The sequence below is a fragment of the Ananas comosus genome, linkage group 1, assembly GCF_001540865.1.
Source record: "Ananas comosus cultivar F153 linkage group 1, ASM154086v1, whole genome shotgun sequence".
Classification (NCBI taxonomy): domain Eukaryota; kingdom Viridiplantae; phylum Streptophyta; class Magnoliopsida; order Poales; family Bromeliaceae; genus Ananas; species Ananas comosus.
The window spans coordinates 10982401-11006666 of record NC_033621.1 but is presented as its reverse complement, the minus strand read 5'-3'; the positions used below and the strand labels follow the sequence as shown (position 1 = coordinate 11006666).

Sequence of the window (24266 nt, the reverse complement as noted above, 5' to 3'; positions counted from 1 at the left end):
AGGCGGGCGCCGCACGGGCTTTGCGAATAAAAACGGTAAAGCCGTGACAAGCAGCTCCTCTGCATGTATGTGATGTATTATGTCCTTCAATTCCATCAATTGCTGTTATTACCAACCGGAACCTCCCATATGCGTCCGTTTGGAATTACAGATAAATTATATAATATATATTTTTTCTGACCCCACGCTCTACTCACACTATGAACTATTTTGAATCAGCTATATAAAATTAATTTTACCATCCAATCTTATAATTTGTTTAATTTAAGTCAATCAATGATATTTTGACTTTAAATATGTAAGCGAATTACTTATTTTAATAAATTTACGGTTGCAAGATTTGCATAAAGTACACAATATGAATCTGAAAAAATAAACGGCGCATTCAAATTATGAGGTCAAAATGCTGTTGACCGATTCAAATTAAGCAAATTTAAAAATTAGATAGTAAAATTAAAATTTTGAAAGATTAGATGATAGCCAACTCAAAATGACCTATAGTTCAGATAAATTTCGTAAATTTTTACTAAGAAAGATAAAAAAAAAAATCATAATTAAACCGAAAACAATTATATTGCTACTTCTACTCACTTACATCATAATCATTACTATACATGTATATATAACCCAGGTTAAAGATTGCCTTAGCTCCTACTAGGATCTGGTAGGAGTAACCCCCACACACATAAAAAAGCATTTTATTTTATTATCATTCATTTACATATTACATCAAAGCAATTTCTTAAAAAACTATTAGCACAATATATATGGTACCTTTCTTTCTAAAAAGAAATGCTATCAGAATTAATTTTATCCCATTTAATTTAATTTAAGTTCACATCAGCTCAAATTTGAAGAGAAGTGCTAAATATAAAATGTAATCTTAATTAATTTTCTCTTATTTAATTTAATTTAAGTTCACATCAGCTCAAATTTGAAGAGAAGTGCTAAATATAAAATGTAATCTTAATTAATTTTCTCTTATTTAATTTAATTTAAGTTCACATCAGCTCAAATTTGAAGAGAAGTGCTAAATATAAAATGTAATCTTAATTAATTTTCTCTTATTTAATTTAATTTAAGTTCACATCAGCTCAAATTTGAAGAGAAGTGCTAAATATAAAATGTAATCTTAATTAATTTTCTCTTATTTAATTTAATTTAAGTTCACATCAGCTCAAATTTGAAGAGAAGTGCTAAATATAAAATGTAATCTTAATTAATTTTCTCTTATTTAATTTAATTTAAGTTCACATCAGCTCAAATTTGAAGAGAAGTGCTAAATATAAAATGTAATCTTAATTAATTTTCTCTTATTTAATTTAATTTAAGTTCACATCAGCTCAAATTTGAAGAGAAGTGCTAAATATAAAATGTAATCTTAATTAATTTTCTCTTATTTAATTTAATTTAAGTTCACATCAGCTCAAATTTGAAGAGAAGTGCTAAATATAAAATGTAATCTTAATTAATTTTCTCTTATTTAATTTAATTTAAGTTCACATCAGCTCAAATTTGAAGAGAAGTGCTAAATATAAAATGTAATCTTAATTAATTTTCTCTTATTTAATTTAATTTAAGTTCACATCAGCTCAAATTTGAAGAGAAGTGCTAAATATAAAATGTAATCTTAATTAATTTTCTCTTATTTAATTTAATTTAAGTTCATGTCATTGGTCTATCTCAAAGTCTTGAGCCATAACATTAAATATGAAAAATATAAAAATTGAGCCCAAATTAACCCGAGGAAAGTGGTAAATATAAAAATATAAAAAAATCATTCTCTACGATCTTGAGCATTTACAGAACTATAGTTATTTCATGTAATCTTATACGTTCTCAAATTTTAATTCATTACAATTTCTAACTCAGATTTTTTAAATTGTTGGAAATAAGCCTTACAATTTAATTTACGCGGTTAAATAAGTAATGATGTGCCGGTAATTTAGTAGTGATGCAATAATATGATAATCAGTAACGTCATAATGACTAAGATAACGTAAGTATCTATTCAACTAAATTAGTCTGTATTAGTTAATTTGTAATAATTTAAAAATTTAAACCAGAAACTACGGTAAAATAAATTTTGAAAATTATTTACCCATAACTTTATAAAAAGTTTATATTGTATAAACCCAATATATATAATAGATGAGAATGTGATACCATTCTATTATATCGATAGTTATAAACGATCTATTCGAGGTGATCAAAAGAAAGAGATATTTAGAGGTAGGGAAATAAGGAGGAAGAGAACAAGAAAGAAAATATAATTAATTAAACAACTAATTTTCTCATTATTCTTCAAACCATAAAATACACACACATATATATAAAAGCTAACCTTAATTCTATAAATACTAAAATAATATAATTTTTTCCATATATAATTTAGAAATATCCTAATCTAGCTAGGGAACATCCCAGAATGGGACAAAATCGATCGGTTTTAAAAAAACGAAACTAAAATTTTTGAATATGATCTTGTTATACATTACCAAAATTCGAATTGCGCAAATGAGCACAATAGGCATAATACGAAAACCGAACGAATTTGAATTTGATCGAACTTAAAATTAGATTACGCTGGATAAAGAAATGCACGAAACGAGATTGAAAGAATCGAAACGAAATTGGTTTGGTATAAATCCTCCGTAAAAAGAATCGTATTAGTATGAATTAATGGAATGGTACAGATGGAACGAATTTGAACAGGTATTTGTATTTACCTCCTACGTATGAAGTAGTAGTATAAAATTCGAAGAAAAGAATTGGATTGGTATAAATCCTATGTGAAAAAAAAATGAAAAAAAATGTCCTCACGTCCCGGGCCACGCAATTCTTGTTCTTGTTTCTTGTTCTCGCTCGTCGTCCCCGGCCACGTACGTCCTAGTTGTTGTACCGCGGGGCGGCGGCGGCGATATGGTTGAACTCGTTGTTCGCCACCCACATCACCCGCTGCCCCCGCCGCTCCTCCTCGGCGATCGCCCGCAGCTCCCAGAAGAGCCGCTGCGCCTGCGACCGCCGCGCCTGCGACCGCCGCGCCTGCCATTCGTACCGCTCCAGAATCTGCCGCAGCCGCTGCAGCCGCCGACGGTACGCCGCAGCACCGAAGCCGGCGCACTCGGCGGCCGCCGCCTCCGCCGCCAGCTGCGCCACAGTTGCCGCCATCACCGGGAGGTCGTTCGGCGCCTCCGGCAACAACAATGGCCGGATCAGCGCTGCCGCTGGGTCTAGGTGGCGTGGCGGCAACGGATGGGGGATGCCAAAGCCGGCGTCGGTGCGGGGCAGCGGAGAGGAGGCCGATGGCGCGGAGCTCGGCCTTTGCATGGCTTCTACGTTCGCGCTCTTGATCTTTCTTTTTTCAAATCACTCCTAATTACGTACGTACGTGGTGCAAATGCTTGTGTTGTGTGGTTGCATACATACGTACATGTATATATATATATATATAGAGAGAGAGAGGTTTGCATAAGATGTTGTAGCTTTACGATTCGTGCGGCTGGTTGGGGGAGTCTAATAAGTTCGAGTCTAGCCGATCTCGTGGATCGGATCCGGGTAGGCATAAACGGGCAGGTGAACTCATGCGGAGCTCCAATATCCATTAATTAACCCGTTTTAGAGATGATTTGGCCCATCCCTAGTTCACCACCACCGCATATATTATTCTATTTGGATTGATTAATAACTCCGCCCATAGGGCTGGCAAATGAGCAAGTCGGCTCGCGTTCGACTCGATTTTCGGCGAGTTAGAGCTTGTGTTCGGCTCGAATTTATTAAGCCGAGCTTGAGTCTAAATTTAGAATCGAAATTAATTTCAAGCCAAGCTTGAGCTGAGATAAGTCCGTCCCTGTTTCCGTATCCATTTTCAAAATCACCACCACCTTCTCCTCCTCTTCTTCTTCTTGACCTGCTCTTTCCTCCTCGGAGCTCATCAATGGCGCCAGAGGCGAACCCGTCGCCACTCCCAATTTCTAGGGTTTCTTGTGCTGGTGTTCTTATTATCGTTGTTGTTGTTGTTGTTGTTGTTGTTGTTGTTGTTGTTTTTTCCTGCTCCTCTTCCTTGTTTGCTGATGCTTGTTTAATTTGGTTTGCGAAATGCCTATGAGGTGTTGATGCTATGCCGATGAGAAGGGGAATGGCCGGTAACAGCAAGAGAAGCAGCAGCATGTTAGGGACTTAGCGAAATTGCTATGCAATCTTAGTCCTTGGCCCAATTCTACTAGTGAAAACGGGTTGAATCGGATTGTCATGGAGACCCAAACCCAACCTGCTGTGGGGAAATGAAGGATTTTGTAATTTTTTTCATCAATGATGAAAGCTTAAAGATTACAAAACAACCAAGAGTTAATATGGTGACTTTTGGGTATTATGAGGACTCATTATGAGTAGGCTAGTGGGTAAGTTATGTGGCTAGGTTCATTGTATTCTTAGACTTATAAATAGTGGGGTTTGGCTAAGACCAAAACACACAAGAGGGAGTGTATTTGTGTTGTAATCTCTTTTTTTAAGTAGTGGAGTACATAGTTTTTTTGAGTGAACTTCTGCCTCTCTCTCTCTCTCATTCCTCTTGCATACTTAGTCGTAGGACGCGAAGGTCCGGACTAGCAACAGGGACGAAAACTTGTCCATCTTCGAGTAGGAAGGAGGGCGCCGCGCGGGCTTTACGAACAAAAACACTGAAGCCGTGACAAGCAACTCCTCTGCATGTATGTGATATATTATGTCCTTCAATTCTATCAATTGCTGTTATTACCAGCCGGAACCTCCCACATGCGTCCGTTTGGAATTACAGAAAAATTATATAATATATATTTTTTTTTCTGATCCCACGCCCTACTGACACTATGAACCATTTTAATCAGCTATACAAAATTAATTTTACCATCCAATCTTATAATTTGTTTAATTTAAATCAATCAATAATATTTTGACTTTAAATATTTAAGCGAATTATTTATTTTAATAAATTTACGGTTGCAAGAATTGCATAAAGTACACAATATGAACCTGAAAAAATAAATAGCGCATTCAAATTATGAGGTGAAAATCCTGTTGACTGATTCAAATTAAGCAAATTTAAAAATTAGATAGTAAAATTAAAATTTTGAAAAACTAGATAGCAAAATCAAAATAATCTATTAGTTCAGATAAGCTTTGTAAATTTTTACTAAAAAAGATTAAAAAAAAAACATGAATAANACATCATCTATAAAAATTTGAATGAAAGAGGTTACATCAATTTGCCAAACAATTGCTATACCTTGCGAATAAAGTGAATGCAGGATTTTGATGTTACCTCTATAATTAACTTCTTTTCTTTTTCTTTTGTTTTGGAATAAGTTTGTAATCAAAGGGCATATATGTTATCCATGACTTAATTAAAAATTTATTCTCAGAAGAGAAAGATTTCAACCAACTGATCTTAAAATAAATTCTTATAAATAATGCAGCGATCCAAATACGAACACAAAAGATGCTATTCTCACACGCCTCATAATTCATAGACCCGTAGACATGCTGTAACGAATAACCCCTATATATACATCACAACCTGTCTAAGTTCCAGGAACTGGGATAGATATTTACACTGGTTCCCTTTAAATCTCATCCAACTCACGTATTCAAGGTAAAATTGCTCGGAGATCCCTACACTATATCTCATTTAGAAATAGCTCTATCAACTTTCATTTTAGGATAAATTTGCACCTTTTCATTCCGATATCCTATAATTTAAAATATATCACTTTAGTACCTGTAGTTTCATTTTTTCTTTTTCAGTCAGCACATCTGTTAAATGATATAAAAAAACTTTATATGACCGATCTATAATTTATTGAATATTCACTTTACTATTATGTGGTTTACTGAATTTTTACTTTACTATCATATAATTTTAATTTTACTTTAGTATTATGTGGTTTACTGAATTTTTACTTTAGTACCATATAATTTTAATTTTATCACCGATCCATATGATAAAAAAATTAATAAAAGGGATAACAAAAAGAGAAAAATAAAATTATAAGATACTAAAATGAGAAAGCACTAAACTATAGAGGTGGTAGTTGATGTTTTTTCTTTATTTTATAAACGTCTTCTAACTTTTCTAAAGTGATTTTTTTTTTTGTTAGCACAGTTAAAATTATATTATATTTTAATATTTCTATTAATTCTTAGCCATTTAATTTAATTTAATTTAATTTAATTTAATTTAATTAAAAATTAATGAAATCATTATATTCGATATATTCATCATTGAATTCACTGATTAATATATTAAATCAAATAAGAGAAATGCTATCACAATTAATTTCATCCCATTTAATTTAATTTAATTTCACATCAGCCCAGATTTGAGTAGAAATACTAAATATAAAATGTAATCTAATTAATTTTCTCTTATTTGATTTAATATAAGTTCACGTCATGGGTCTATCTAAAATTCTTGAGACACAATATTAAATATGAAAAATATAAAAATTGAGCCCAAACCGGAAGAAAGTGCTAAATATAAAAATATAAAAATATCATTCTTTATGATCTTGAGCATTTAGAGAACTATGGTTGTTTCATATAATTTTATACGTTCTCAAATTTAATTTATTGCAATTTCTAACTCAGATTTTTCAAATTATGGAAATAAGCCTTACAATTTAATTTACGCGGTTAAATAAATAATGATGTGTCGCTAATTTAGTAGTGATGCAATAATATGATAAACAGTAACGTCATAATGACTAAGATAACTTAAGCATCTATTCAACTAAATTTTTATTTGCAACAATTTAGAAAATTTAAGCTAGAAACTATGATAAAATAAATTTGAAAATTATTTACCATTAACTTTATAAAAAGTTTATATTGTATAAACATAAAATAATAGCAGTTGAGAATGTGATTCGATTCGACTGTATCGATAGAAATAAATGATCCATTCGATGATTCGAAAGGATATCGAACTGTCTTAAAAAAAGATACACTTAGAGATAGAGAAATAAGGAGAAAGAGAACAATAAAAATAAAATAAGCTAACCTTAATTTTGTTTTATTAAAAATAACTAAAAAAATACTAAAATAACTAAAAAATTTTCTATAATTAGAAATATTAGGGAACATCTCAGAACGGGACAAGATCGATCGATTTGAAAAAAATGAAAGTAAAATTTTTTAATATGATCTTGTTAACGCTAAAGTTAATTTCTTATGACATTACCAAAATTCAAATTGCGCAAATGAGCACAATAGGCGTAATACGAAAACCGAACGAATTTGAATTTGATGGAACTTAAAATTAGATTACGCTGGATAAAGAAATGCACGAAACGAGATTGAAAGAATCGAAACGAAGTTGGTTTGGTATAAATCCTCCGTAAAAAGAATCGAATTAGTATGAATTAATGGAATGGTACAGATGGAACGAATTTGAGCAGGTATTTGTATTTACCTCCTACGTAAGAAGTAGTAGTATAAAATCCGAAAAGAATTGGATTGGTATAAATCCTATGTGAAAAGAAAAAAAAACAATATCCTCACGGCCCGGGCCACGCAATTCTTGTTCTTGTCCTCGTCCTCGCTCGTCGTCCCCGGCCACGTACGTCCTAGTTGTTGTGCCGCGGCGGGGCGGTGGCGATGTGGTTGAACTCGTCGTGCGCCACCCTCATCAGCCGCCGACCCACCCACTCCTCCTCGGCGATCGCCTGCAGCTCCCAGAAGAGCCGCCGCGCCTGCATCCGCCGCGCATGCGACTGCCGCGCCTGCCATTGGTACCGCTCCAGAATCTGCCGCAGCCGCAGCAGCCGCCGACGATATGCCAGAGCCCCGAAGCGGGGGCGCTCGGCGGCCGCTGCATCCGCCGCCAGCACCGGGAGCTGCGCCTCGTGCGGCGCCTCCGGCAGCAGCGGCGGCCGGATCTCCGCTGTCGCCTGGTCTAGGAGGTGCGGCAGCAACGGGTGGCCGAAGTCAGCGCCGGGCACGGGGTCGGCGTCTGCGTCGGCGCGGGGCGGCGGAGAGGAAACCGACGACGTGGAGCTCGGCGTTTGCATGGCTTCTACGTGCGTGCTTTTTAAATCTTTTATTAATCTCTCCTAATTACGTGGTGCAAATGTTTGTGTTGCGTTGCAAACATATGCACACACATTTCTACATATATATATATATATATATATAGGTTTACATAGAATGTTGTAGCTTTACGATTCGTGCGGCTGGTTGAGGAGTCAATGAGTTCGGGTCAAGCCGATTTGGTGGATCGGATCCGGGTAGGCATAAACGGGCAGGTGAACTCATGCGGAGCTCCAATATCCATTAATTAACCCGTTTTAGAGATGACGCGGCCGATCACCAGTTCACCAGTTCACCAGTACACCACCACCACATATAATTATTCTACTAGGCAATTTTGTTTGGCTTGATTGATAACTCCGTCCCCCATTTCCGTATCCATTTTCAAAATCACCACCACAACCTTATCCTCTTCTTGAGCTGCTGCTTCTTCTTCCTCGGAGCTCATCAATGGCGTCGATCGCCGCAGGGATTTGGCGAGCCTCCGTCGTCGGCGCCGTACGCGACAACAAGAACAGCAGCAGCAAGAAGCATGGTAAGAACCAGGAGGAGGGTTTGGGGCCGGGAATGGCGGTGGTGGAGTGCTCGTCGCGGCCGCAGAAGAAGGCGACGTCGCACCACATGAAGACGCGCCCCAAGAAGACGCAGCCCTGGGACGTCAAGCGCAAGGGCCCCACGCCCTACCCTCCCCTCCCCACTCTCCCCCCCGATTGGACCCTCCTCGACCCCGCCCAACCCGAATCCGAACCCGAACCCGGAGCCGAACCCGTTGCCGCTCCCAATTTCTAGGGTTTGTTGTTTCTTGTTGTTGTGTCCTCCTCCTCCTCCTCCTCCTCCTCCTCCTCCTTGTTTGCTGATGCTTGTTTAATTTGATTTGCCTTCTCTGCCTTGTTAGTTGATGCTTGTTTAATTTGATTTGAGAATTGCCTATGAAGTGTTTGATGTTATGCCAATGAGAAAGGGAATGACTGGTAGCAGAAACAGCAGCAGCTCCTCTGCATAATTTAATGTATTTCTGCAAATATGTAATGTATTATGTCCTTTCATTCCTATCATTCCTATCATGCCAATCACATTTCTTTTTTTCAGACAAAAGTACAATAAAAATATTTTTTTTTATAATCATGATGGAACATATATTTCTAAAAAAAAATATTTAATTAATTTGTTACGCCACATCATCAATACATCCGTTACGTTCTAAAATTTTTCAAACCAGAGGTTCTAGAATTTTTCCAACCAGAGCCTCTCTCGCATGTCCGTTTGGAATTACAGAAAAATTGTGTGTTATATACGTTGCTTATATCGCAATGATCTAAGTGAGAGAGAGAGAGTATATATCTTTATATTTATATGCTTTCAACCTAACTTCATTTACCTAATAGCGTTCATTGGATGATGGCTCTAAGAAACAGAAGCTGATTTGGGAGATGCAGCTGGTAAGTTTCCTGAATGCTCAAAAATTAAGATCTGATCAAACATCTTTGAAAGGATGCGAGGTTGAGGCGGAAACCATCATCCACCTCAGTTTGCAAACAGCTAATCAATCATCAGAACCAAAGATAGCTAAGAAGGGCGAACGGAAAAAGGAAAAAAGGTAGAAGCACTATTATGGACCATTTTGAATCTGGCTATACAAAATTAATTTTACCAGCCAACCTTATAATTTGTTTAATTTAAATCAATCAACAATATTCCGACTTTAAATATTTAAGCGAATTTTACTTATTTTAATAAATTTATAATTGCAAGAGTTACATAAAGTACACAATCTAAACCTGAAAAGATAAACGGCGCGTTCAAATTCTGAGATCAAAATGCTGTTGACCGATTCAAATTAAGCAAATTTAAAAATTAGATAGTCAAATTAAAATTTTGACAGATTAGATAGCCAACTCAAAATAGCCCATAGTTCAGATAAGTTATGTATATTTTTACTCAAGAAAAAAAAAAAACATAATTAACCCAAAAACAACTATATTGCTACTACTACTACTCCCTTACATCAAAATCATTACTATATATATAACCCAGGTTAAGGGATTGCTTTAGTTCCTACTAGAATCTGGTAAGAGTAACCCCCACACACATACGAAAGCATTTTATCACCATTCATTTACATATTACATCAAAGCAATTTCTTAAAAAATAATTAGCACAAAGAACACTGCCAGGATATCAAGTAATTCAAATATAAACAAAAAGAGAGTACGGAGTGCTTCGGATAAGGAACATGCAATGATATCAGGCTACTATTACAGTAAATGCAAGATTAGAAATATCAAACTACAACAGCCACATATTATCTCTCAGATGTCTAATCATTCAAACATTTGCTAATCGCATATTCGCTTTCTGTATGTTTATATCAGCTATTATGAGCGTAGCAAAAGTAATCAACAACCTTCTTTATCAAAATTTCCAAAAAGGAACTTAAAACACGAAATAACCTAAGGTTAAGAAGCTTGTAATTAAAGGAGATATTATTGCATACATTCGTGGCAGAAGAGCTTACTTCAGTGAATTCAAAGGGTGAGGAGGGAGGTTATGCTCGCAGCGACTAAAGCACCCACCGGAACTATCCCCGCTATGTACATGGGAATTCTTGTTGGGAGTATGTGCAGAGGTGGATTTCTGGGTACTTTGGGAATTTTATGTGTCGTATGACGCGTCGTGTTTAACTGTTCGCCAAGCGCCGTTTGTACTTGCTCTGCACTAGGCTTAGGAGAAAGTCCGTGAATACGTGCTCATAGCCTGGCAATTTACCATATCCTGCAACAACAACAAACACTTTAAAAAGCTGAAAAAGAAAAGCTCTATGAGAGGGCATTGGCTTGAACTTATTGTCATGCAGTAGCAATCATTTATGGCTGGCATTTGTAGTGGCAGAAATCATATCATTTGGCGGAACATTATTAGTCAATCAATTTAATGCTTCAAGGGCAAATAATACATTTCAATCGCTTTCTATAGACTACGTCTTCCAAAATTAATTACGTTTCCACGACATAATAATGCGAAAGGCTTTTCACTACAAGATAAATCTATTGGCCGATTAATTTGATTTGATCTCCCTTTCGTATTTCGACTTGAGGTTTGGAACAAAGTTTTAAGTGCCCATCGGCACGGGCCGTATCCACCGTGCCATACCGTGCCAATAAGATACCGGCACGATACAGACCCCGTATTGATAGCACAGCTTAAAACCCTATATTCTTTAAATTAGTAAGTAATTTCCTCAATAAAATTGAAAAGATATGATAAAAAGGCATAATAAATAGTTAGAATATTTTGTTGCTAAAGAAAATAAATATTTCATAGTATTATGTGTCGGCACACAAAAATTTTTTTGACCGGCACGCATCGGCATGCACCGTGCCATACCGTGCCGGCAAGTTTCCGGCACGATTCCGAGGCACAGCACTAAATCCTTGGTTTGGAACAAGAATTTTCATAAGAGATTATTTTATGTAAGTATGAACGCGAAGGCCCCCTTAGCATAGGAAGAAGAATAGGATAAGATTTCAGAAAGGCTTTCTGTTTCTTAGATCATTTATCTTCAGCCCGAGACTGACAAGAAGTTGCTGCACAAAGCTCTCGTCTTAAAGGGGCTATTCAGTTCGAGGTAAGTTTCAGCAAACCGGAAAATTTGAACCAACCAATGCCATTAATGAACTTTACATGCGTCAGAGGTAGGGATAACAAACTTTTACTCAATCATCCACATTTATCAGAGACTCGCAAGCCTATTCTTTATTAACAGACACAACTATGCGGGTCAAGTTCGAAAAAGGAAGAGCAACAGTAAAAAGATATGTGGAATGAAAATGAGCATTGCATTTCATATTATAAGCAAATAGTGTTGACTTGCCAGGGAAATAGTTGATATCTATGACATAGAACCGGTCTCTCGTCCCGCGCTCTCTGATCATATCTATATTGAACAGTCTAAGTCCCTACACATATAAGACAAGTGATCAGATAATATATAAAAGATAAATGTATAATCCTGAAATAGAAAGTAATATACCAGCCGTCGACGAAGTTCTTTGCCTAGACTTTCGAGCAGTGGCCTTGGAGGAAGTTCTGTATACAAAAAAGAAAGCAAATATTTCAATTTTAAACCAACAAGAATTTGAATTGAACTCTTTTGCTAGTATCAGAAAGTCAAAGAGAAGGGGAAAGCGTCACAATGAACCATACCAGCAACACTAGTGTCAAGATCTGCATCATCTGCGCTAGCTGCAGCACTAGAAACCCTCGGAAACCGATAAACACCAGAATTATTCAACAATTCACTCTTATTAACATCAGGAAGGGAAAAACGGCGCACAACCCTAACACTTTCCCCAACAATATACACCTTAAATAGAACACCCCCTGTAAATACAACAAAAGTTGAATTCAATAAAATGTTCCAATTATCCACCGGTGTGAGGCAAAATGGTAGTAGTTCCAAGTTTACCATGATTCACAAATTCCTGGAGAACCAAAGGTGGCTCGAGCTTTGACAAGGAAAACTGATCGTAAGCGAGAGCTAATTCATGGCACTTTTCGCTTCCATCAACCAATAATGGCTTGGCTACTGCAGAAGATAGATGGTTTACGCATAAGTACGATCTTCTTCTTCGATTCAAAAATGAAAATGGGTACCATCATAACACTGAAATTTGAATATTTAATGTGCAGTCCACATGTACACAACAAATACCAGTTATATGAATAAGCATTTGTGTATTAAATGACGGTCAAGGTCTTGGAACAACCTAAAATGTACAATCAGAACAACAGCTGAATACAGCATTGCATGTATTATGCACAGTTGAGCCTATATGTTTGGTGTCGGTCATAGTTGTCTACGAATAGCATACAATTTATCAGTCGGAAAACCAGTCACTAGGCTGGAATACTATACAGTCTATCTGTCAGTCTGCCTACAGCATCAACAATTAGTAAATAATTTAGGCCTCATTTGACACCACTTCCCTCCTCTTTGTTTTTTTCTCAACACAATTCTACATAGTGGATTCCTTGCAATTTATGGGATTTGATTGGCAACAGAAAACAAAAACAAATTTACTTTTTTTTTCACTTCTTGTCTTCTTGCAAAGATGTCATTCTGCATTTCGTTTGGACATATCACAAGCTAACCAGTAACCAACAATCACAGAAAATAGCAAAATCCATCTACTGGTTCATTTGCTCTTAGGAAAACAACAAAAAGGAAAAAGAGGTCTTAACATCTCAGTAGTGATCCGGTGAATTGGCCTAAAGGTGTTGTACTTACAAGAAAGGGCTTGGATGAGAACTCTCATGGAGTTGTTTAGGTTAGTTACTGCCGAATTCACAGCAAAAACAAAGTTCCTCACTAATTAGAAGACACCAAACAAGAGAGTTGAGATTTGCTACTTAACCAGCATAACTATACTATAAAATAAACATATGCAGACCAAATAGAAACAAAACTGCCTCTTCATGGTTTATCTATTACAGCTGGCATTGTTTACAGGAGGTAACTCGGTAAAATAGAGCTAAACAATAAAATAGACGAATCGATAGAAGATTTACCTAAAGGTAGTGTTAGTCCAGCCTCTGTGACTGCAGCTGGTATTGAAGATGGATCTTTGGTAATAACTAGTTGCCTAGGAATGTCAACTTTACCTGAAATGCACCATGCAGTCACCTCATAAAGAAAATCAAAACCAGAAGCAAACCTTTAAATCTATTCCAACCAACATAAAAGGATATTCATTTTGAGACGCCACAAAAGTAGGACAGTCAAGGTCAAAAGATACTCTAAAAATCAATGACTAAATATTCATCGAGTTCCACCAATGGTCACAAATTTGGAACACCTACTAAAACAATAAATTATTTTCAATAACAAAATCATTGGCCTTTTGAAGAGCTTATTCAAATTTTGATAGACTAGTGGTATCTATAGATAATAGCAGCTAGCAAGAAATAGAAAACATGTCCATGAAAAAGGATGAATGCTTCAAATAGTTGCCTACGCTCAAGGAAGATTAATCTTAATGGAATTACCATTCCAATCTGCTAAGTCTAAGTCAGCTACATCCTGAAGCATCGATTGGCGATTGTGTAAATGTCGTATAGCATCGGGTGGGTCAAGGATGGTCACTTCTGGATGATCTTCTTGATAATCCTTTAATTTAAAACAAAGGAAACATCAAAACAACAATTCTTTTCGAAAACAGTAACTTAAAGATGGATTTAACTGCCATCAACCGCATTATAGTAAAAGAATTTCAAGCATAATTCAGAAGAACAAAGAAAAAAAAACAAAGGATCAGTTGATCATTTAAGATATGTTTTACCAAGACAGACAAGTATTGTTCTAATACTCGATTTTATATCAAGTACTTATAAGGTGCAGTGTTACAAAATAATTCAAAGTAATCCTATCAAGGATACGCATAACTTAATTGAAGAGCATAAATATGTGCTGGGGATGCTAAAAAAAACTGCTAGGATTGGAAGGCTCTATGCATTTTCACACTAACACTACTTAGTGAAGCACCCCCTGAGCTCTAGACAAGTGCTGATAGAAGCATGCACCACAGTACAGAAGATAAACATACAGAATTGTGCAAGGGCGGATTGTGAGGCAGGGGTACCTCCCTGCTTCGGGCATGCTTGATTTCCTTTTCTTTTGATTAACAGTTTTTTATGATGTTTTCCATTTCTTAATGATAACAGAGAAGTTAGATGCTGACAGGAGCGCGAGCAACCCACAAATCTTCAAGAACATGAAGATTATGAGGAATTCAACATAAGTTATGCCTTTTTGTTAAAGAACATAAAAAAGAGAATATCCAATAAGCAAATATATATTGGAACTGCACAAAATATAACTAGGTGCATTGAAATTCAAGATATTTAAGTATCAAGATTATTCAATTTAGTGTATTGTCCAGCGGCACTTTAGAGTTCACAACATATGAGATAAAAGAAGAGGGACATTTCGTAAATACTAGATAAACAAATTAGGCTAGCAGAATTACAGATTAGAGCACATTGAATACATCCAGCATCAATAATCCAGAAAACTATGATAACTGGGTGAGCTAATTTTCAATGTTTTTTGGGGTCAAAATTTCATAGAGTGAAAAGGTGCTCAATAGAACTCATAACATGTTTCAAACACCCAAGTAATCATTCATTTCAAAAAAACCTCGCTACTGGGCATGCCTAGCTTAAATCCAAATTAAATGCGTTAAACCTGAAAGTCACCAAGAAATGATATCAGAGGCTAGATTAGCTGGTCTCAGGAAGTACAATCCTCGGATGTTGAATTGTCGAGACTTCAACATTTACCTAAGCACTCTGCAAATTATTTCAGAAGCAAATAAGTTTTAAAAGCTAGTAGCTTTCAGCGTGTCTTTTAAAGCCAGATCATAATTGACCATCCTTTGGAAGAGACCTAGCAATCATATCATAGTAATATATATTTAAAGCTTGGTATGTCATATTAAGTGGAAGAACAAATGCATAAGCAGGACACTCAAGGTAACATGAACATTTCAAAGTACTCGGAAACACAAACCTCTAGAATCTGTTGCCAATCTTTTCCCGTTAACTGAAAAAAGAAAAAACCGATAAAGAAGCTTATTAGGCCCAAATTGCTTAAAGGTTCATTAAATATTCATAGCTATAAAAGTACAAAACAGATTAATTAGCTTTTCCAAAAAAGGAAGCATGCTTGAACAAAGACTGGAAAAGATATGCAACTGACGGAAAAAAGACAAGCACATCCAATAAAAGTAAACTGCAGACCTTGTGCAGAATGATGTCAAAAGGACCTTGTTTTGAAAGAGGAAGGCCTTGGTCGATTGCAACGAAACAAATGCCCTTCTTCCTGCATCAATTTTGTAAGGCCAAATAAACACAAGGAATTACAGTTTCTAACTGTTTAATTAAACGAAAAAAAACATTTAACTACTATAGTGAAAAGAAAAAAAAACAAAGACTTCATTACAGGACATGTCAAAAAATTAAAGGACTCTCTGAATATGTCCTTCGAAATTACAAAAATTTGACCAAAGAACAAATAAACAAAAATACCCTAAACTTATTTTCAGTCATCTTTACGGTGTCCTTGAAAAGATGAAGAAACCTATCATCACAGAGGATGAATCTTGTGCAGTAAATTAAACAAATTTTAACCAGTAAATAAAATTATGAGAGTACTATTGACCATATAAAATAAATAAATAAATACATACATGCATAAATTTACCAAAACCATGATGTCATCAGGCTACATATATAGATGATATTATAGCCTCCAATTACTATCATACCTAATCCAAAACTTGACAGAGCAAAATATGCAATGTATTAAAGGTTGAATTATGAAAGAAAAAAGATAACCCTCGCACTTCAGTTTGCGTTTGAATTACTCCCTTGTGTAAAAGAATGCATCAATTTTAACTAACACTTTCAACTGTTCCAAAAACCTGGAATGATAAATGATTTCAAATGCAAAACTACACGAAAACAAATTGGTGGATGACAATGATAATAGATAATTTAGATAAATTATCTGATAACAACCAATTTTGAAAGCTCTGATACAGGAGACTCTTTTCTCTAATTTTAGATCCATTATGCACGTAGCAATGGCAGCAAAAGTGTTCAGACATAAAACCAACATAGCAACGTAATATATTAAAACATTAGAGTGAAGTTTTGCATCTAAATTCAACCGTCATCCCAAACTTTTTGGGCCAAATTGACACAGTGACAAAGCACAGGGTTGAAATCAATACAAGTTTTTATGCTCGAGGGTACTTGCGAAACAGCCAAAAGTGTAAGGGGTTTTTCTGCAATATAGAAGCCATATATTTTTATGTGACATAAGAAACACAACATGCAGTAAATATATCTGTACGTCCGGGGTAACAAGCATAATTAATTCACAAGTCCCTGTCCTGACCCTGGTGATGTAAATGCACAAGAATATTCCAACTGAGAAACCCAGATTCCAGATACTCCAGAATACAATCTAAGAATCGATAGATCAGGGTATCAAGTTGAAATTATCAATTCATTTGGGAAATTCCTCGCTGAGTCAACTTAATATAAGAATTAGAAGCTACTAAGTTTGAATTAATTAATTAATTAATTAATTAACTGATGGATAATCTCCTCAAATAAAAGAACATATTCCGGATAATCCTCCCCAAAGTATGGAAAGTATAGGGTTTCCGTAACATTTTATCAATTATTTTGCTTGATTTGTACGGGAAAAACATGAAAGTGGCGAAAAATATAACCTTTTATCGATTAAAAGGTATCCAATAAAACAGGGAAAAGAGAGTAGCACAAATGTTGGGTAAATTGATTAAGCAAAGGTACAAGTCACGAGATTTTTAGGGTTTTACCACGAATTTACCTAGCGAGGGATTCGAGCGTCGGCTGCAAGAAGCTCTTCACCTTCTTCGACGTGAGGGCGTAGCCCACGACGAGCTTCTGGGGCGGCGTGGGGCACGCCATGGCCGAGACCCTCTCGTTCTCCTCCTCCTCCTCCTCCTCATCCCAGAGCGGGATCTCCCCGTCGAACCTCATCAAATCCCTACCCCCAACCCCAAACCTCCCCCGATCAAAACCCTCAGAAACCACGCAACGGATCCGTGATCAACGGCGGAAACCCTAGAATCGCCCCTCCCGGGATCGGGATGCGAGAATGGAGAGGCTTCGTGGGATCAAAACCCTAGAGAGAGAGAGAGAGGAGAGAGAGAATTCGAACGCGGTGAAGAAGAGAGAGAAACAGTTAGAAGTAGAGAGAGAAAGAAGGCGCGGGGCGAGGGCTTATTTGTAGGCGAAGCCCAAGGATCACTCTCAACTACGAATGCGAATTACCGAAAATGCCCCTCACCCTTTTCCTCAATTACGATTATACCCCTATTTGTTGTCAATCGCCACGTGTACAAAAACACCATTGTCATTGTTCCGCCTTGGCCCTTGTGTACCCACAGCTTGATTGGATGTAATTATAAATACAGTATATGTATACAGCTAGGGCTACTATATTCTTATGAGTATAAGTTTTTTTATACTTATAAATTTTCAATCATTGGATGAAGATATATACGGTTAGGATGATAGTGGTCCCCTAAGATTAAGTGGGCTATTGGTTGAATAGTATGATCTAACGGATAGAAATGATCAAAGGGGTAGATCTGACGACCGAAACCTTATGTGTACACAGGAGCATATACTTGTAAAAGTATGGTAGTCGGACTCATATGTATACTTATATCAGATAATTTATGAGAGAACGAGAGGATTATAGCAATCATCATTAGAATTAATAATTAAACTTTAATATTTTGGGCCGATAATTTGAACATAATTAATGATTAGTATTACTAGTTGGGTCGTTATATTTGGTATCATAGATCAATATCAGCCGAAAGTGTGAGATCCACCAACCCTGTCGGAGTCTAAAAAGAGAGTGTATAACATCTCAATGGTTTCACATCAGATGAAAAACGAATTATGATTAAAAATATGAGAATCGGTGATCTTCATTCAAATAATTAGACCGGACGAGTTATTAATACTAGCGAGCTGGATTGTTATGATATAAATGGAGAAATAAATTGGCGCGTTTAAATTTAAAATATTAGAAGAAAAACCAAAATTTTTAAAATATAGATAGTTGAATCAACTCATTTTAATTCAACTAGAAAAATCCTAATCAACTCATTTTAATTCAACTATCTATTTTTTTAAAATTTTAAGACAGTTAATTAGGATTTGACCGTAATTAAAGTTATAATTAGAAGCTGAAACATATTAATTTAAAGGGATTATTTAAAAAATAGGAAATATGTTAGGTCCCCTATAAAGGATCCTCTAATAGGCCGTTGATGTGTTAACAATTTTTAGTATTTTGTTATAAGTATTCACTACTGAAGTGTAGTTTTAATTGCATGAGAATGTAATGCATTAGTATGTAACTGCTACATTTGAAATTGTAAAAAGAGATCCAAATACTAAAGTTAAAATTACATCCAAATTGGATGCATCTAAATTCTAAAAATTTATTTTTTCATAAGAATTTGAAATATTGTGAACCAAATGGACCTTGAGATGAATGCTTGTTCCGAAAGTACTTTAATTATATTTTATATTTTAGTTCAAAATTTAATTTAATTTGCTAACTTTAATTTTTAATTAAAATATAAGTTTAAATTTAGAAATTGATTTTTTTATTTTTTATTTTGATTTGAACTTGAAATTGAAATTTAAATTCAATCAAGCATTTTGAATTTAAGCCATGAATTTAAATTTAAATCCAAATTCTATATTACTTTTTGCTTTTGTAACTTTTTAAATAGTGCAGTTTAGCCTCAAATAGTATGATTTCTATTATTTTAGCGCAAGTTAGTTCGAAATAGGCAATTTAGTCTTAAACAATGCAATTTAGTTTCAATTCCGACGCTTGCACCCTCACCTTTAACTTAGTCTCCTTTTCTGCTACGGCGCCCTTCCCTCGCCCACTGTCGTAGCCCCCGCCCTGACCCTAACACGCTCTCTCCCTTCCCATCATTCTCAAATTTTGCGGTACCCTCATCGTTGTTGTCATCCACGTCATGCACTCTGCCGTAACCTCGCCTTCACAATCTATATCATATCTGATCCTACGTTGTCACCACTGATATTGATTGAGGTGTAGGTGTGATAGAAGAGAGGAGCGTGTCGTGGACGTGAGGACGGTGGGAGGAGAGGAAGTGAGAGGCTTCGACAAGTGTCCAATACCTATTTTTGCCCCCCACGTGGCAATTTTCTATTGGCGGAAGGACTGGTAGATACGACCTTAAGTGTACGAGATCCCACGTATGTTTGGTCAACGGGGGACGCCGCTAACTGGGGGAGGAGTCAACTGCGGGGCACGCGTCGAAAAGCGTGCGCATTGATGTGACCGTTGATGCTGTGATGGCAATATCGTAAATTTCCGAAGAAACCGTGGGCATTTTTTGTGCCAGCGATTCGGTTTTGTACGTAAACTGACCGTGTTTTATGGCTACTGCGAAATTATTCGTTGCACCGGGTGTATAAAGTAAATTTCATACACTTGTAAAATCCCATTACATAAATAAAATATACGAGTTATAAGATTTGGTTCTATTATCTATATTTAGGCTTTTTTTTTTTTTTAGGGTTAATTGCATACCGGTCCTTGTAAACATAGTAAATTACAAATATATTTTTACAATATTTAATTTTCATGTAATAAAATAAACAAAATCGTAATCTAACTTATCGAATACGTTTTATGATATTCCGATTCAGGTTTATAAAGTAATATGGAAAAGCACGAGTTTTAATGTTTCAGAGATGTCTGAAACTTTTGAAACCAATTTAAAACTTTTCTCCTCTAATGCTGCAAAATGCTGGTAGGAGCCTAGTTAGTAAATTCGCGAATTATTCGCGAATTATTGAAAATCCGAATTAAACGGTCCGTTTACGAATTTTTCCGAAAGAAAGAGAATTATTCGCGAATTTTTTGGCCAGCCGAATTATTCACGAATAATTCACAAATTATTAGCGAATTATTGCCGAATTATTAAAAATATGAATAAAAAACTTATAATTTTATTTTTAAATATAAATTATTTTATATTTTATATCTTATATTTTATATTTTATACCGAATTCCTTTTTTAAGCCGAATTTTTCAACGAATTTAAAAATTAGAAAACGAATTTTATACGTATTATATCCGTACCAAATTTTTGCCGAATCCGAATTAACTAACTATGGGTAGGAGTCGTCTCCGGAGAATAAAGTAGTGTTTGCTTTTTTAATGGTATTATAATAATTCTAATCATTATTTTATAGTATCCAAAGAGAAAGAAATAAGAAAGACATTCAAATTTTTGTTAGTGCTAAAAGGAATAAAAAACCATGAGTATATTAATTTTTTACAAAAGAAATGATATTGGCTATTTTTTTGTGGATTTTGAGAGTATGTTATGTTTGAGTTGCAAATTTTCAAATGACATAATTTCTTATAGGCTGTTAATATTTGTTTTTTCATTTTTTCTAGTTATTGAAAAGCCTACACTCTGCCTTCTTGAAAAATAAAAAATATTCGTTGGGGGTACTGTGTGACAAAATGACCAAATCGCCCTTATCTTCTTTATCTCCTCCTCTCCAATCTTGCTTATCTCGGCAACAGAGGAGGGTGAGGGCTTGTGTCTGGGCATGGACAGAGGGGTAGGCGACAGCGAGGCGACAACAGAGGGCATGTGTGTGAGTATGTATGAGGGTTTCAGAAATATTTTGAGTATAAAAAATAAAATATAAACAGAACTCTAACGGAATACTGACGGCGGGGACCGAAGTGAATATTTTTTATTTTTTAAGAGGTCAAAGCATATTATCCCCTTTAGAGGTTTTGAATAATGAAAAAAATATAGGAGGGTATATTTGAAACACAAAAAAGTAGAGGTATATCAAATATTTTAGAGGTTTTGAGTGGTACATAGACAGATATCCTTTTTAGATATTACAAATTATAGTTTAAATTTTAAATATTAATTTGAAGCTAATAGTTTTCAAATATTAGGTGTTGCATGTGGTGCATTTATATATTTAGGGTGGGCAATAATTTATCATGGCAAATGCTTTTTGACTTGTTTGGGATTTTAGTACAAAGTTGGATAAAAAGGTATTTTGGCTCACTTTAGAAAAGGATAATAGTGGGTGTGGCCACAATGGGATCAAGAAACAAAAAAAAAGAGCTTAAAAGTAGAGGAAAAAAAAGAGGAGTTTGGTAAATAAAGCAATCATGAATAGAGCCATCACTGCTATTTAAATATTTTTAAAAAAAAAAAAACTAATCTTATTATTTCTTTCTAACATTTTTAAAAAAATCAATATATATATATATATATTGATATATATATATATATAGAGAGAGAGAGAGAGCAGGGCTACTGTGCTATTAGGAGCACAGCAGCCCTTGTGCTCCTAACTTTCTAGCCACCTATCAAGTTTGATGGGTGATTAGAAAAAAAAGGGAAAGAGATATTGAAAAAAAAATTCAAGGAAAAGAGAAATTGAGACATCCAATTTTTCTCTAATTTCTCTTCCTCCTCTCATTCTAACCACCCATCAAATTTAATGGGTGGTTAGAAAGTTAAGAGCACAAGGACTGCCGTGCTCCTAATAGCACAGTAGCCCTGCTATATATATATATATTTTATACGAAAAAAATATAACAATTAATTATGATACAATAGCAACAAGTACAACAGTCAACGAACCGAATGCGAGCGAGTTAAGGCCAGCTTATATTCGGCCCGTTTATTAAATAATCCGAATCACTAGCCGTCTTGTTAAAATATCAAGCTGAAAAATTCAATTCGTGTTTGGCTTATTTATTAAATGAGCGATCGATCTCGAGCTCATTTTCGAGCTGATTATGAGCTGGGTCGTGAAACAACGAGTTGGATTGCTAGCCCTCGCAACAACAATAGTGGTGGCAATAGAATAAAATTGTTAGGAGGTGCTTTTGTACTAAAGTATATAAATGATAATGTGACGCTCCAATAATTCCAAATTAAACATAAAATAAGTTGTACATATATTTGGAAATGAAATATTAACAACTTTAACAATATGGGTTTGAATAGAAATAAAGCTCAAATACTTCTAGCTAGAAATAATGGAGGCATTTACTTTTGTGCCATTTATGGTGAAGAGGGATTCGAATCGGTGTCAGCTCCGTTAAATATGATCTACACTATTTAAACTTTACAAGAATCGAATTTCGTAATTATATGATATTATTTGCTTGGTAATCTCAAGTAGTCATAAATTCACCTTATATTAGCCATTAAAAAAAGTTAATTTGGAGATCACTTAAATAATAGACAAATGATATCGAAAAATAGCGATATTTGGAGCCTAAAAGTTTCAATTAAACAACCTAAATCAGATTTAATAGTATCGATTATTGATTCGAATGCCCACTCATCGGAACGGATACGAAGTAAACTCCTCCGTTTACTTTAAGAAGTATTTTGATTTGGCTCCTTAATTAAATAATTTGCCTTTTAAGCAAGTTGTTAATTTGGATATAATATTGCATATAATGAATACGGATTAGATTAAATTTATTTTATTTTATTCTATTTTTGGAATAACATAGAGTGGATGGGAATTTTTTTGATGAGGTTATTAATAAGGAATTAATTAGAGTACTAATAAAATGTAGCAAACAAAAAATGAAAAACAATAAGCATTTTTATTTCTCTACAATGTTCTAAAATTTGAGAAATTATAAAATGGGACAAGTATGGTATCTTTCATTCTTTTACTTTTAATCAATTTCACAGATCCAATATATGTAAAGCATGTCTAAGGAAAAAAAAACCTAATTAAATGTTTTGACTTGTAACTTACATACATATACTTGGATTTAGTTTTATTGTTGTATATGGTTTATTGAACTACTATTTTTTTTTTCTTTTATCTCAATGAGTTATGTGTGTATATATATGCATGGATATAAAGAATCATAAGTAATAAATCAATAAATTGGTTTTACTTTGACTACTAATAATAGTTTCACTTTGTCATTGATTCGCAATGTAGGCCAGTGGTTGAGCTATGATAGTTATTTGTATGCTTTATTTTTTTTTTCTATATTTCTCAATATTTTGTACCCAAAAGCCTAATTTTATCGTAACAAAGAAAAAGCAAAACTAAGCTACATTAAAAAAAAGCAAAATACATTTGTATATCTTAAGCAAATTAACAAATCATTAACAAGGAGATTGATAACTAATAAAACAGTTTTATCCAATTGAAGGGCATTTTTGTTAAATCCTCAAAAGTCATGCCCAATTCTATATTGTTAAGATAAGAGCATCATTTTTAAGTCTTTTATTAGCTAACTACTAGTATATATTCTTAACAAAGTAGAGATAAACTTTATTGGCATATGCTCAATTGATTAGAGAGATATGTGTGCCTATAACTTTAGTGTCCATCTTTAATATATTTTTAATTTAGGATATAATGATATTTTATTACAAATCTATATTCTTAATAAAGTAGAGATAAACATTTTGGTCTTTTCCATGATCTTTTCATTAAATTTATTTAGGAAAAACTTTAAATACCCTTCCTGTGATTTCGTACTTTCTCACTTTAGTACA

General features: G+C 34.8%; 2 protein-coding genes across 4 annotated transcripts; one reads left to right on the top strand and one right to left on the bottom strand.

The window, feature by feature from the left end:
• On the top strand, positions 8420-9086 carry LOC109716085 (50S ribosomal protein 6, chloroplastic). Its single transcript, XM_020241399.1, has one exon. The coding sequence runs from the start codon at positions 8515-8517 to the stop codon at positions 8851-8853; it is 339 nt and encodes a 112-aa protein (XP_020096988.1). The 5' UTR covers positions 8420-8514; the 3' UTR covers positions 8854-9086.
• LOC109716072 (inositol-tetrakisphosphate 1-kinase 3-like) lies at positions 10583-17857 on the bottom strand. Of its 3 annotated transcripts, XM_020241386.1 has the most exons (11): positions 17472-17559; positions 15862-15943; positions 15632-15664; positions 15308-15411; positions 14110-14230; positions 13633-13725; positions 12530-12649; positions 12268-12444; positions 12095-12150; positions 11936-12020; positions 10583-10836 (listed from the first exon to the last, which is right to left on the bottom strand). In XM_020241386.1, exons 5-11 carry the CDS (start codon positions 14150-14152, stop codon positions 10742-10744), a joined length of 669 nt encoding a protein of 222 aa, XP_020096975.1. In that variant the 5' UTR covers positions 14153-14230; positions 15308-15411; positions 15632-15664; positions 15862-15943; positions 17472-17559; the 3' UTR covers positions 10583-10741. The 3 variants fall into 3 exon arrangements, with proteins under 3 accessions (XP_020096975.1, XP_020096956.1, XP_020096966.1); XM_020241367.1 differs by lacking the exon at positions 15308-15411 and having other exon boundaries at positions 17483-17857; XM_020241377.1 differs by lacking the exon at positions 15308-15411.

Excerpts from the sequence above, each read along its gene's own strand:
- LOC109716085 (XM_020241399.1), top strand. The coding sequence starts at position 8,515 with ATGGCGTCGATCGCCGCAGGGATTTGGCGAGCCTCCGTCGTCGGCGCC.
- LOC109716072 (XM_020241367.1), bottom strand. The coding sequence starts at position 17,655 with ATGAGGTTCGACGGGGAGATCCCGCTCTGGGATGAGGAGGAGGAGGAG. Across the intron at positions 12,445-12,529 it reads CCAGGAATTTGTGAATCATG|GGGGTGTTCTATTTAAGGTG; the intron begins GTAAACTTGGAA and ends TTGTATTTACAG. Across the intron at positions 10,837-11,935 it reads AGATATCAACTATTTCCCTG|GATATGGTAAATTGCCAGGC; the intron begins GCAAGTCAACAC and ends TTGTTGTTGCAG.